This window comes from Octopus bimaculoides, chromosome 6, assembly GCF_046866305.1.
Source record: "Octopus bimaculoides isolate indiv1 chromosome 6, ASM4686630v1, whole genome shotgun sequence".
In the NCBI taxonomy this organism is placed as follows: domain Eukaryota; kingdom Metazoa; phylum Mollusca; class Cephalopoda; order Octopoda; family Octopodidae; genus Octopus; species Octopus bimaculoides.
The window spans coordinates 48013131-48028796 of record NC_142933.1 but is presented as its reverse complement, the minus strand read 5'-3'; the positions used below and the strand labels follow the sequence as shown (position 1 = coordinate 48028796).

At 34.0% G+C, this 15666-nt stretch overlaps 1 protein-coding gene across 1 annotated transcript in view; it reads left to right on the top strand.

Moving 5' to 3' along the window:
• The window catches only part of LOC106873438 (glutamate receptor ionotropic, kainate 2), a 79683-nt gene that overhangs the window by 46620 nt on the left and 17397 nt on the right, over positions 1–15666 (top strand). The window contains exons 6-10 of the mRNA XM_014920796.3: positions 1205–1295; positions 1618–1748; positions 2814–2906; positions 3184–3300; positions 12832–13023. Of these exons, the coding sequence (XP_014776282.1) occupies positions 1205–1295; positions 1618–1748; positions 2814–2906; positions 3184–3300; positions 12832–13023 (624 nt within the window). The remainder of the gene's footprint in view (positions 1–1204; positions 1296–1617; positions 1749–2813; positions 2907–3183; positions 3301–12831; positions 13024–15666) is intronic.

Genomic DNA, 15666 nt, shown 5'->3' with positions numbered 1-15666 from the left:
CTCAAACTCGTCCATACTACTATTTTGAAAACCATATGATTTCTTGTTACCAAGATATTCTCGAAAGAGATGTTTCCAGACTCTGAATTTAATATTTATTTCCGTTTTGCTTTTCTCCAATACATTTGCATGAGTACTTCTCCGTGGAATTTTAAGTCCCTTTGCAAAGGCAAATAGCGATCTGTAATATCAGATGAAATGATTATAAATCATAGAGATAAACTATATGATCATATATACATGCATATATGTGCATGTGTGTGTATATGTGGGTGGGTGTGTGGGTGTGCACGCACGTGTGTTGTGCGCTTGCGTATGAGAGTGCAAAGCAATACACATTTAAGTCATCATTTTAGCATTCTTTTAATATCTTTCTGAAGGTAAAGAAATATAGGTGTGAGAATATATTATTGAGGTGTCATGGTGAGAATATATTATTGAGGTGTCATGGTGAGAATATATTATTGAGGTGTCATAGGTCTCTGACCACGTCGTCACGATGGCTCACAACTGTTTTTAAGCGGTAACAAGAGATATAATTTTGTTCTATCGGTGTACTGCACGTTAGATGGAGGAATAATAGAAAGTAATTCTATTATACAGGCATTGAAAATGGTTCCAATTAAGAATCTTCATTTCAAGAAGACACTGCAAGTGCCAGGTCATTTATATAAATATTTTTCGCCATCACATGCACAATAGCTTGTGGAGTAGATGTGAAGATGCAATTATGTATTACTAAAAGCATACATTTCTGTAACACGAATGATTAATTGGATAGTAAATGTGAAAATGCCTCATCAATATTTTCCTGAAGTATTTTAATCTAATTTGATGGGACACAGCCGAAAGTTTCCAATAAAATAAACGCGAATATAGGTTCCCTTTTCAATTGCATCATCAGTAACATAAATGTTATAAGAGAAACATTTGCGTTTTCCCTTCCCTCTAAATATCTAATTTCATGTGTTATTAAGAAATGATATTTTTGTTCTGATGATAATGGAAATCATTAAATTAATTACACATTATACATGATATCTAATTCATAATTTAGCCATATTTGGAGATATTATGTGAGCAGTGGACTTTACGTGATGTCGACCTACTAGAAAATAGATAGTTGCTTGAAATTAATACATCGAAGAAAACATAGTTTCATTACCACTATTTTAAAAATTAAATATATTTAATTTAATTTTAGAATTTTCGTGCCCTTGAAAGTACGATTTCTGATAAATCTTTGACCAATATTTATGGATTGGAACTAGTCAATGAATCGATGATTCCAAAAGGTTAGTAAGTATAACTTTCATGTTTAGAATCAGCAGAAAATATATTTCTAAATAATATATTTTGATTAATTTAGATATTATAGATTTGTTACATATGATGGTTTTGATTGAGCACATGCAAAATTTTTAACCACCTTAATATAAATGCTCTTGCATCAAATATTTGTGTTATTTTAATTATTAAATATAATTAGATTTAATTATACTTCACGCATAATAAATTAAACTAATTAAACTTCACGCATAATAAATAACTGAAAATGTCATTTACCCGTTATTTTATGAAATTTGATTTTTAACTATTTTTATTTTTATTATTTAGAAATAATCTCAGACCACCCTGAAAAGTCAATATTAGATATTGCTGTGACAGTAGATTTAATTAACATACTTTTACACATCAGTGGTAGAAAATGTCAGACTAAGCCAGAACCTGAAAAGTTTAACAAAATGGTAAGTTAGCCTCTATTAAAATAAACTTATTCTGTATGGCTTGCAATAAATTCCATAGGATGAAAAATATTTCAAATGAATGATTTATTTCGCGGAAGCGGAAAAAAATTTAGTCGAAATGAAATTCATTATTATGCTTGCAGTGAAGTAAACAATTGTAAACACAAATCCAAAAATAATGTGGCATTTTATTTTAAGATAATATTCAGTCCAAATGTTTACATTTTAAATTTAGGACCACCATTAATTTTGTATAAAAATATATCAGAAATTTAAAAAACACTAAAACATTTTAAAAGTAAAATTGCTTTATTTTTTGATTTTTGTATATGGTGTAGCACACAATTAAATCTACGCAGAGTTTTAATTGATCAATTTTATTCAAATATTTGAATTTTGAGTCTATATATAAAATTGATCAATAAAAAAATCAGCACTGATTTTCCCCGTTAAACACTAACTTTTTCTTGAAATATTGGGGAAAATGAAAATATTCAGAATACATCGATTAAAATTTTATTGCTAAAGAATGTAGTACCAGCTACATTCTTGGGTAATGATAACTGCAGTTAAAACTTGTTTGAGAACAACACAGCTCTCTTGGCCCAAATTCGCAAAAATAATGCAACAGAGTAGAGTCAAAAATGTTATGCAACCTCAATAAAACGTGCCTTATCTTTTAAAATCGAAGCTATAGATGATAAATGCGTGTAGAAATATGAAAGAATAATTATAATTTTATGGAATGATTATTTTGAAATATATTCTTGAAACTATTCTGAAATAAATGAACAAAATAAATATCAAAGAGAATATTTTAACTATAAGGGACATTTCTTTGTTTTCAAATAATTAAATCGACACTCAAAAGCATATTTCTAAAACTATACATAAAATTCCAATAATTTTCGCGATAATCGACGAAAAAAAAAAGAGCGAAAACTGTGTATAGCTGTATAGATGAAATGATAGATTATACAACGTAAACTTTTGCTGTCACAAGTAACGTTATATAAATATATGGACCGGCAAGCTTAATTTGAAAACATTTTTATTTTCTAACAGGAAGTTCCTTATGTAGGAGCCCTTGGTTATTATTTTCTTCAGAATGACAGACGTACCAATTACATCATTAAAATCCAAACTCCCAAAAGTCTGGTGAGTAATATATATTTCTCAAATTCAAATACCGTGTATAATGAATATGTATCCCTTTAATAACTTTAGTCGAAATAAAGTTAAATGATTTTGATAACTTCCAATAAATTCAGTATTATTTTGATCACAAAGACTGAGTTACATTGCTATTAAAGTCATATCTTTATCTCTGGATCTCAGCACGTATCCAGAGCTACACGAAATAATTCAGCAATCTAGACAAGATGATAATCCAGAAAGCGATTAAATACTTTCACTGATTTTTCTCTTCCTTTAGGTTGGTAGTATTAATGTAACAGACACTGGAGTTTCGGTAGAAGTTCAAAGGCGAGAGAAGAAAGAAGGTATTTCACCTTTTGGAAAAAATGAAACTCTTCGTATAGTCATGGGTGAGGTACGTAGACAATATTAAATTATTCGTGGAATGTAAACCACAGCGCAAAAAAGACGGTTAGTAGTGTTATTTAAACAGCTGCATATCAGTTTATTGAACGCGCGTGACCTAGTAGTCAAGGTATTGCACTCACTATCACAAGATTGTGTTTCGGTTCCCAGACTGGACGGTGCATTGTGTTCTTGAGCGAAACGCTTCATTGCACGTTGTTTCAACCTGCTCAGTTGTAAATGGGTAACCCTACCATGGACTGTCATTCCGTTCTGGGGGAATGTTGACCTGCGCACCAAGTCATCAGGGTAGTATCGTTCGAAAGCTACAGTGATGTGAGGAAGCGTATTGTAACACACACACACACACACACACACACACACACACACACACACACACACACACACACACACACACACACACACACACACACACACACACACACACACACACACACACACACACACACACACACACACACACACACACAACCGATTGTATCTGAAGCTGTGTGCATCTACGTCTAATGTGTGTGGACGTGCACTTAGATGTCTTGGATACCACTTGCTTTCATGTTTCATTGGCTATATTACACTTGTGAGATGGAGATTTGGATCCAAATCTATTCTTCTAGTGACATAGCATACCACAAATGAATTTTAAATGTATTTTTAACATATTTCTTTTAAGACAGCGGTTTGGAAATAGCTATGGTTTTCACAGTTTTCTCTGCTTCTTTTTTTTGTGGGGTGGGGGGTGGATTATTGAAATGTTATCTGTAGTTTTAGACGCATGCTTTTAGGTATAAATTTTGAAAACAAAAAAAATTTTCGAATTTCTAATCTTTTCGCGTATTCCAATATAAATTCGAGAATATATCACGAAGTAATTAATTAAATTACAATTATCCTTTTAGATTTCCACGCGCATTTATGCATAATTTTCTTAAAAATTACGCTTATGAAAGTATTTTGTAGCCGTTGATGTTTGAAATCTGTTGTTTTCACATTTGGGCCGAATGGTGTAACTAGTTATTATTGCTAGGCGATGTGGCACGAATGAATGTAAGGGGCCTAGCTTTCAGCGATGCACTACTACTACTACTACTACTACTACTACTACTACTACTACTACTACTAATAATAATAATAATAATAATTAAATATTAAACCAAATCGAAAAAACTGATGGCGTTGAAGAATTGCTCTTTTTCGTATATGAATGATGTATGATGTAATAGAAATATTTACAGTTTCGACAGTTCTGATGCCACGTGTAAATGCGACCATCGAAACAGAGTTCCTATCAATATGTGAACCCTCATAATCACAAATAATTCAAATGAAAACCGCACCATTCAACCTAATGTTACTAATCAGATAATGTGTACTCTGAATCCATTGCACAGAAAGTAGAAAATATCAGTCGTGCAAATCTCAACGGAGATAAAAAAAAAAGGATGATACAGTTCAAATAAAGAACAGAATTCACTCCTCAGCGGAAGCTTCTTGCAGGGCTTTTCATTTTAGACACGTCAAAGGAGAGATGCCAGACTAATGTGGACCACCATTCACAGGGTTAAAATGGGTTTGCGTAGGGTCAATACACTTACCTAGAAAAAGAGTGAACTTGCAAAACCATCGACGACAATTCAAAGCTAACATATAATGAATAAAGAGTTGTCGACGGCCTATGATCAATAGAATCGAAATGCTTGAGTAAATATTAATACCTAGAGAACAAAAATACTAGGATATATTCGTATAAAATTATGAGTGAAAATAGGCCAGATGTAGATAAGTAGGTGGACCTCCATAAGCTTTCATTAGAATAAATATACATTCTGAAAAAAAAAATCAAAGCTAAAAATAAAAGAATAAAAAGAAAGAACACAGTATGAAAACACAAGAAACGATCACTATGCATAACACTGTGAATGTAAACCATGCAGCTATAACTAATATGTGTAACGCAAAGGAGATAATAGCGAAATATGAAAATTTCAAACCCTAAAGATACATATTACTAACAAAATAAAAACCAAATCAGATCAGTACCGACAAAAGTCTAGGTAAAATGAAATATGAAGACACTTTTAAAATAGGAAGATATAAAGGTGGAAATATTGACTATGACGTCTTAAAGCTGAATATAATTAAAAAACATATGAACCACAATTCTCCCTTTAGACAATGAAAGTACCTCAAAGAAAAAACGACGATAAAGTAACAACAAAATTTTAAAAAATAGAAACTTGACTATCACAGACTTAATTGAAATAGAAAACAGATACAAACATCAACATCATCTCTGAAATGAGCTAACACATGCAATAGTCACTGTGGTTACAAAGGAAAGTGTGTGTTCTCTTTAGATCCACTAAAATGGGAATATCAAAACCCAAGTAAACAACATGGAAAACAAACATTCAGAAAAGACAGAAAATAAGAGAAACGACCACTGAATCATTAATGAAATCAGTGATAAAATAACTGAGGAATGAAAGACAAATACTTCAGAAATATAGCGAAAGGAAAAAAAGCAAAAAGAATCTAGAATCAAAGAGCTGCTAAAAGAAGAAACTTTCGCTAAATTATAAAGAACTAGTTGGAATGTAAAACGCCAACAGCTAGCAGAAAAAATAAATATTTTGATTCCAACACATAAAACTATTTTATCAAGTACTTGGTAAAAATATAATAGAAGTCAATGCAACACCACTTGCAATATGGTACGGCATTGGCGATTCCTTTTCTACTCTTGCTTTCGGGGAATTGTAAGTGTTAAAAAGGAATATCTACGGAAAATATTGCTAAAACAACGAACACAACATCTGAACAAAAACGAGTAATGATAACAAAATCAACTCAAATACGACAAAAAAACCCCCAAAAAAACCACAGAAAAGGATGGCACCAGGGCATGATAAAATCTGAAACTTCTGGTTAAAATATTTAACAGGGAAGCATAAGGTGCTAGTAGAGAAGTTTAATGAGATGTTAATGGAGCTAGAGAATATTTAATTGGTTCACTGAAGGGAAATGGCATTGCAATCTCCAAGGCTGCAGCAACTATAAACCCATAAAATTGAAGAACCACAATATACCTCCCTATACCTTACGAAACCTTAACAGTCATATTATTTCTGAGAAGGAAGAAAAATACCTGTTTCAAGAAAAATAGTAAAGGCTCATATGGCTGTAAATATACATTACTGATCAACAAAGCTATAGCCAAACATTTCCGAAATAAGAAAATGGATTTATAATACTAGTCATGAGTTAAGTAGTACCGATAAGAAGATACATGAAACATGCCACGACTATATAATAGTTTTGCGGAGAATTGCAGAGAATAAACCCATCTCCATTTAAAGAATATTCGAAAGCCGTTCTGTTTGTCCATCCATTTTCTGTCTGGTATTGACTTTTTAAACCGACATGTTAAACAGAATTGGACTTCGATTCAAATGCTATGTTATGATAAGCAACCTTCTTTTAGATGATATCAAGTTGTAAACTGCAAATGATAAATAATTAGAAACGCTACTGCAGAGTGTACACATATTTACTAACGAGATTCGTTTCGAAAAACATCAAAGTAACATTAGAAAGAAACACAATTTAAGATCACATACCATACTCGATAAAGAAACTGAGATAAGAGATTTACACGAAATGTAGACATGCAAATACTTAAGAACCAATAAAGTAGGCAGTGTACTACGCGCACGGAAGAAAGTAAATGTCAAGAAGTAATAATGTAAATGTTTCGGATAAGTACTTAAAATAGAACTAAATGCAAAAATTAAGGTAATCGGCATCCATACTCATAATATCTTAGTAGCTTACAGCTGTAATATTCTCTGTTGGACGCTGTACAAAATGTCAAGACTTCATAGGTTGACAAAAAAGAAAGAATTCAGCCACATACTTGCATATGAAATAATAAAAAAAGAGTCAACGTACACATGCCGGGAAAAATCTTTGAGAGAGGCGTAGCAATCATACTCTGGGATATTCCAATGCAAACAGATAGGGATGTCTGGGAAAATCGACCAGATATTGTTGTCAAGGACCACTAGGAAATGAAATGCCTCTTAACTACTACATTATTCCCGACAGATGATAACGTATCTCTAGACGAGATAGACAGTCATTTAAATAGTAAGATTTGGAAATAAAGATAACCCGAATATGATATATGAAAAACAGTAACAAAAATAGTAGTAAGCATATGTGCTTTGGGAATAATCAGAAAACATGCAAATAAATTTGTGGTTAATGTATTTGGCTTGCAAGATTCTTCATGGGAACTAGTGGCTAGATTCAGATATTGCATCTCAGGAGTGGGGAAGTTATGCCAATACTAAAGCACATATTAGTTCTTTTTCACTTTTATTTTTATTAGTCAAGTGGTTAATCATTTAACCAATTAACTAATCGATTGTTCGATTAATCAAACAATCTCTTCTTCAGGTCTGAGGGCATATGTCATTGACAGGGTCGTGAATGCTGACAAAAAGACGTTAACAAAACCAACTGATTGACTGATTAACCGAACGATTAATTAAACAATATCGATTAGTTAATTGATTAAATGGTTAACCAATAATAATAATAATAATAATAATAATAATAATAATAATAATAATAATATTAATAATAATAATAAGACATGCTAAATAAAACTGGATGCGGATACAAATGTTACAGCAAAACAATCAGCCACCGTTTATATATGGATGAGCTAAAACTATACACTATAAATGATAAACAGCTGAAAACACTACTACAGAGAGTACATGGATTCACCAAAGAAATAGATATGAAATTTGGATTAGAAAAATGTGCCAAAGCAACCCTGAAAAGAGGAAAACTAGTTAAGAGTAGGAACATCACACTAGATAAAGCCAATGAAATAAGAGAATTAGACCAAAACCAGACATACAAATATTTAGGAATCAATGAACTTGATAGGATACAACACACATAAATGAAAGAGAAAATAAAGAAAGAATACTATAGACCAGTTAGATCAATACTGAAAACAGAGCTCAATGCTAAAAACAACATAATAGGTATTAACACTTTAGCCGTCCCAGTTATAAGTTACAGCTACAATATCCATAACTGGACACTAAATGAACTAACGAAAATAGACAGGAAAACAAGAAAAATAGTGGCAGGATCTAGGATGCACCACCCAAAATCTGACAAAGAAAGGCTATATATATATACAACGTATACACACACGCACACGCACACACACACACACACACACACGCACACACACACACATAAAGACACACACACATACCACAGGCTTCTTTCAGTTTCTGTCTACCAAATCCATTCACAAGACTTTAGTCGGCCCGGGGTTATAGTAGTAGACATTTGCCCAAGGCACCACGCTGTGGGACTGAGCCCGGAACCATGTGGTAAGGAAGCAAGCTTCTTATTTCTTTATTGTCCACAAGGGCTAAACATAGAGGGGACAAACAAGGACAGACAAAGAGACTAAGTCGATTACATCGACCCCAGTGCGTAACTGGTACTTAAATTGTACAGTATTTACAGGTTGTACATGTAGTAAGGTTGTACAGTAAGGTTGTTGTACAGTATATACAACTACAGTTGTACAGTAGTAAGGTTGTTGTACAGTATATGGATATGTTATGGGTAACTGTGATTAGGAAGTGATCAGTGGATCCGGACGTTTCAGAAACAAAGTTTGGTAAAAGGTTGGTGTGAATGGAGAAAGAAATCCAAATTGTTTCAGGCGTTAGTGTCTCGCTAGTGTATACAACTATTGCAAACTGCTGAGAATAGAATACATCAGTACGCCGATGTGTGAAGTGTATGAGAACCAAGGCTCGTGTGAAGTGGAGTCGCTGATGACAAACACTTCAGGATGGAGTGATGTGAAATAGTTTTCCTTGGTTCAGGATGTGAGATGTGGCTAGATATAGGAATTTAGGGAGTTGAAGAATCAGAATATTACAGGCATCCTCTGCGTTACGGAAGTGTTACTCTCTTAAAAATCTTACCGTAACATGGAGTTCTGTAACGTATTTCCTATTAATTTCGTGTTTAATAACGTCAATAGAAGGCAATGAGAATATAGGTTTCGTGTTACAAAAGCCCACATTATGACAAAGTTTTTCTGGAGCACAACACCACCGCAATGCAGAAAATACATGTATTTTAAGAGTACGAGATGAAGCAGAGAGACTGATCTAAAGTTGCTGGGAGATTGATATCTAGATGAAATAGGTAAATGGTGGGATGAGTAGATTCAACATACGCGGAGACACTTCCTTTCAACGTGAAATTGGAATAATGAATGCAACAGGAACAACTGGGTGATTGGCTATATATAACGAAAGGATTGAGGGTTTCAAGCCTCAGATGGAAACAAGACACGTTAAACGCTTATTAGAATGATGGGAGGTTTCTAGGTTGAATCGAAGTATACGGATTTTGGTATGTAGGCAGGAAAGGAATATCTAATAGATGGCTTCCATTGTTCTGCTAGCGTTTTAGTTTTGGTGGAAGAGGAAGAAAAGGAAACCACTTCATCGACCTTTATAAATAACCTTGTATGGTGTCAGTGATCTTGAGTGGCTTTCAGGAAATATTGCGTTAGCGAGGGAATCAGTCATGAGCTCTGGAAGAAGAGGATATGAATTAATGGCAGCTGGTAGATCAACAATTCAGGACATTATCCACCAAGTCTGGCCTCTTTTCTTTCTGGTATTCCAACTTCTCGTTAAAGTACTCATAAAGAGGAAACAATCAACCGACAAACCAACAAGTTACGAGAAAGAAAAACAATATTGATTTACCAAATCTTTGAAAGCAGTTTATAACGCTATGAAATCTTTATTCGCAAATAAGTTTATTGCTCATCTAAAAGGTAATAACTTATTGTCTCAGAAGGGACTATATATGTATAAAATGAGCTGTTGGTAAATGGCACAGATTTTGAAGGTTGTAGAAAAACAAATTAAACCTGTGCAAGAACAAATTGATTGTTGAACGGCCTTTCGTTAATACCATATATTGGAATTGGAATTATGAGAGAGTGTCTAAATTCTGTTTAACCTAATAAACTAGTAAGTATGATACGAGCCATCATGAAAAAGTAATTGAGGGGGCAAAAAAGTTCTTAGAAGGAAGCAACAAATAGAACTTGAACAAAACAGAAAAAAAACAACAATATAATGTTTCATCTCTACATTAGAAATCAATAGGGTACACATCATATGCTCATTAAAAGAGGTGAAATAACAGCAGAACAACAAAAACAGCAATAACAGCAGAACAACAACAACGGCAATAACAGCAACAAGAATAACAACAACAACATATATACATATATACATATGTATAGGTGCAGGAGTCGCTGTGTGGTAAGAAGCTTGCTTCTCAACCACATGGTTCCCGGTTCAGTCCCACTGTGTGGTACCGTGAACAAATGTCTTCTACTATAGCTTCAGGCCGACCAAAGCCTTGTGAGTGGATTTTGTGGACGGAAACTTAAAGAAGCCTGTCGTATATATATATATATATATATATATATATATATATATATATATATATATATATATATATATATATGTATGTATTTGTGTGTCTGTGTTTCCCCGCCCCTATCGCTTGACAACCGATGTTGGTGTGTTTACATCACCGTAACTTAGCGTTTCGGCAAAAGAACTGGATAAAATAAGTACTAGGCTTACAAAGGATAAGTCCTGGGGTCGATTTGTTCGACTAAAGGCAGTACTCCAGCATGGCCTTAGTCAAATGACTGAAACAAGTAAAAGAATATATATACATACACCTACAAACACACACACAGACGTATTCACACACGTACGCGTACACACTGACACACACAGACACACACTCTCTCGCACACACACACACACACACACACACACACACACACACACACACACACACACACACACACACACACGTACGCAAGCACACTCACATATAATCGAAGAAAATCTTCAAATAAATAATAAAATATTCTGTTCTTTATAACCTGCAAAACTGGACTAAGTGATCCGATATGAAAATCGAGAACACCTTAAGAGCAAATAAATATAGTTGCACAAGTTATAAAAATGCCTAGTTACAAAAAGAAACGTACATAAATAAAGCTAGTGCTTCTTTCAGATTATGCCAACAACATATTCAAATAGCTGAACATATCATTTTCCGCATTGAAAACCATGAAATGCAGAATATATCCAATAACTTGATCGTGTATTCAACTATTTCTATTAGACACTATGCTGGCGCCTACATATAAAAACTTAAAATACATGTCGCAAACACGCACCAAGTCCTGTATAAAACATTAATCTGGAATGTGTTTGTCCTGACTGAGAAGGAGATAAACGTAAACTGGTGATATATTATTTGAAATCATGAAAAAAATATTGTCTTGCTTCAGTAACGGTGGTCATCCGCCATCATCATCATCAATTTGACATCCACTTTTCCATGTTTGCATGTGTCAGAAAGAGTTTACTGAGGGAGATTTTTTTATATGGCCGGAAACCCTTCCGGTTGCCAACCCTCACCTGTTTGCAAGCAAGGTAATATTTCCCTACAGGCAGACATGTCCTCGTACAAGATTTGAAATGTATGACATTGACAATTTTACAACTAGCACACGATGCTAAAACAAGGAAACAACATACGCACATATGCACACATGGGTAGGCTGAAAAGTTCGAAGACAGACTATGAAGGAATAATCCTAGAGCTGTGAAATCTTGTTTGCTTTATTTTCAACTGTTCTTATTAATAACTGCATTGTTTCTTTCCAAGGAAAATTACATACGACTGTTGAAAGAAGACTTCAAAGAAACTAGTAGCGACTTCTCTTGATAATGGACAAAAGTTAGCATCATGATGTTATCAAAGTACCTGCAGAAAAAAAGTTTAGCTCCCAAGGTCATACATGCCGATTTGGTTGACGCTCTAGCGGGCACCTAAATTTAGGAGAGGAGTGGAGAGTTTTATATATATATATATATATATATATATATATATATATATATATATATATATATATGCATGTATGTGTGTGTGTACGTCTGTATATAGGGGGCTTCATTTCAGCTTCCGTCTTTCACATCCGCTCACAAAGGTTGGATCGACCCGGGACCGGCCAAAGATACTTGCCCAAGGTGCCAAGCAGTGAGACTGAACCCAAACCCAGGACCATGTGGTTGGAGGGAAAGCTTCCCTCTGAACAGTCACGCCTTCGCCCATACACATGCATCGATATAAATGCTATTTAAATATGTTATTAAAACTGGAGGTGTGGATCTTTGGATGCATGGTTTCTTTGAATGTAGTTTGTTACATGATTTCGACTTTTATAGTAGAACTTATTTTTATGAACACATACCATGCTATGTAGTCCACAAGTAGAACATTACATTCTTCATTATTGATAAATAAAAAGATACTTTTTCTCAAAAGTGCATTGCTATAAAATCATCTATACTTTCAGGCTTTGCCGTTTATCAAGTACGACTCAAACACAAAGAAATTTAGTGGATTTTGTTACGATATACTTCAAAAGCTTTCCACTATTTTAAACTTTAAATACGAAATTCAATTTGTGAATGGAGACGAAGAAAATCAACTAAGCTATAACGCAAATCCATCTGTAGATTTCCTAATTGACCAACTTGTATCAGGGGTAAGTTTGTTTTGAATTTTGAATGTAGTTAATAAACATGAATCATTGTTGTGACAATAATCATATATATTACGTACTTTTATTTCCTTACATACATAAATGAATACGAACGCAAATAAACTGGCAAAAAATACATGCTCATACGATGTTACTAGTTATTTGCTATACGATTATTTTTAGGTACTGTTGGAATTGCACGCATTAATTGTTTGAATATTTCACTAATAACATACTAAATATACCTATTGGATAACATATAAAGGAAGTGTCATTCGGTATAGCATTACAATTATCTACTACTGTTTCAAAAATTGGTGTGATGCATGCAGAAGGCATTGTTGTTCCTATTTTTATCTTCATTTCAATCAACACGAAATGTTTGGTACTCATGAAGCATCGTCGGTTACTTTTTAGTATGGAGGAAAGTGTAGTACTCTTGACTTTTCACAGAACCTGTAAGGTTGGTGAGAGGGATGGAGGAAGGTAACCCCAAAACAGCGGCCTCACCCAAATGTTTGCAATAGGGCGGATTCCGTTAAACGCACCCAAGGTTTATGTGATGGCATTACACCGGTTGACGTATCTAGTCGACAAGTCGAGGTGTCTATATGGTTGACTCTTGTTCATGCTATGCTGTTCCATGTCATTGTTATTTTGGGGTGCTATATCTATAATTTTGGCGCTATATCTATAATTTTAATGTTGTAGTGTTTGCATTCACTACTAAGTTGATAGCCACCATCACCACTACCACTTTTATTATTATTATTATTATTATTATTATTATTATTATTATTATTATTATTATTATTATTATTATTATTATTATTATTATTATTATTGTTCAGTAGTTTTATTTTTATAACGTGCTTTCACTTCACTACCGAGCGCAGCTCTGTGCGCCTTGGGTATGTGCTGTGGTGCTCTTATGTTTACTGTATTGAAAGTGTTTTGCGTAGAATGTGTGCAGTACCCAGTAGTACACTTTTCTGTATGTTATATATATTTGTAAGTCCTGGTGTTTTTGTTATGTATTTGTCTGAATATTTTTTTTATTATACCTAAGGCACCTACTATGATAGGAATTGTTTCTGTTTTTAGATTCCACATTCGAGTTATCTCTATTTCCAGGTCTTTGTATTTTGAAATTTTTCCATTTCTTTAAGAGAAACGTTGTCATCTGCTGGTATTGATACATCGATTAGAAAGCCTTTTGTTTCTTCATGATCTTTGACAACTATATCTGGTCTATTTGCCTTAATTTCTCTATCTGTGTGTATTGGCATATCCCAGAGTATGGTTGCTTTCTCGTTTTCTGTGACCTTTTCTGGCGTGTGTTTATACCATCTTTTTTCTGTTGTTATTCCATAGTGTTGGCATAGCTTCCAGTGTATATAGGTCCCAGCTCTGTCGTGTCTGTGAATATATTCCTTCTTAGCCAGGACTGGGCAGCCAGAGATAATATGGTTTATTGTTTCTTGTCCATCTCCACATATTCTACAGTTACTTGTTATATTTCTTTTCATTATGTGTTTTTGGTAATTTCTGGTGGGGAGGCTCTGGTCTTGTGCAGCAATTAAAAATCCTTCAGTCTCTGCTTTGAGTCCTGAGCTTCTCAGCCATTGCTGGGATTTTTCTCTGTCTATTTCTTTCGCATTTAGTTTGGCCCAATATTTACCATGTAGGGGCTTTTCTTGCCATCGTTTTATCATGGTCCGTTGCTGTTCTAGTTTTAATTTGGATTTCATTTGTTTTATAGCTTTTGTTGTTGTTTCTTCTTCTTCTTCTTCTTCTTCTTCTTCTTCTTCTTCTTCTTCTTCTTCTTCTTCTTCTTCTTCTTCTTCTTCTTCTTCTTCTTCTTCTTCTTCTTCTTCTTCTTCTTAGGTAGATTGATTTCTTGTTTGTATTTGTCAGCTTCCTTAAATACTGAAAACAGTTTTTTGTTTTGCTCGTGTTTTGTGGCTATTTGTATTAGTTTCCCTTGCTTCTGGAGTAGGTATTTTTGCAGTCCTATGGTGGCTGTTATTATTATTATTATTATTATTATTATTATTATTATTATCATTATTATCATTATTATTATTATTATTATTATTATTATTATTATTATTATTATTATTATTAAGGCGTGTGATGGACAAAATGCTTAGCTGTAATTCGCCCGTCGCTACGTTCTGAGTTGAAATTCCGTCGAGGTCGACTTTACCTTTCATCCTTTCGGGGGGTCGATAAATTAAGTACCAGTTGAGTACTGGGGTTAATGCAATCGACTATCCCCTCACCCAAATTTCAGGTCTTGTACCTATAATAGAAAGGAGCGGCGAGCTGGCTGAATCGTTAACACCCCAGACAAAATGCCTCGCTGAGCTTGACTTTGTCTTTCATCGTTTCGGACTCGATAAAATTCATACCAGTGGAGTACTGGGGTCGATGCAATCAACTAATCATTCCACTAGATTTGAGACTTTGTGCCTATAGTATAAAAGATTATTATGGCGGTGAGCTGGCACAATCGAGCCGAACAAAATGCTTAGCGGCATTTCGTCCGCTTTTACATTCAGAGTTCAAATTCTGCCGAGGTCAACTTTGCCTCTCATCCTTTCGGGGTCGATAAAATAAATACCAGTTCATCATTGGGGTTGA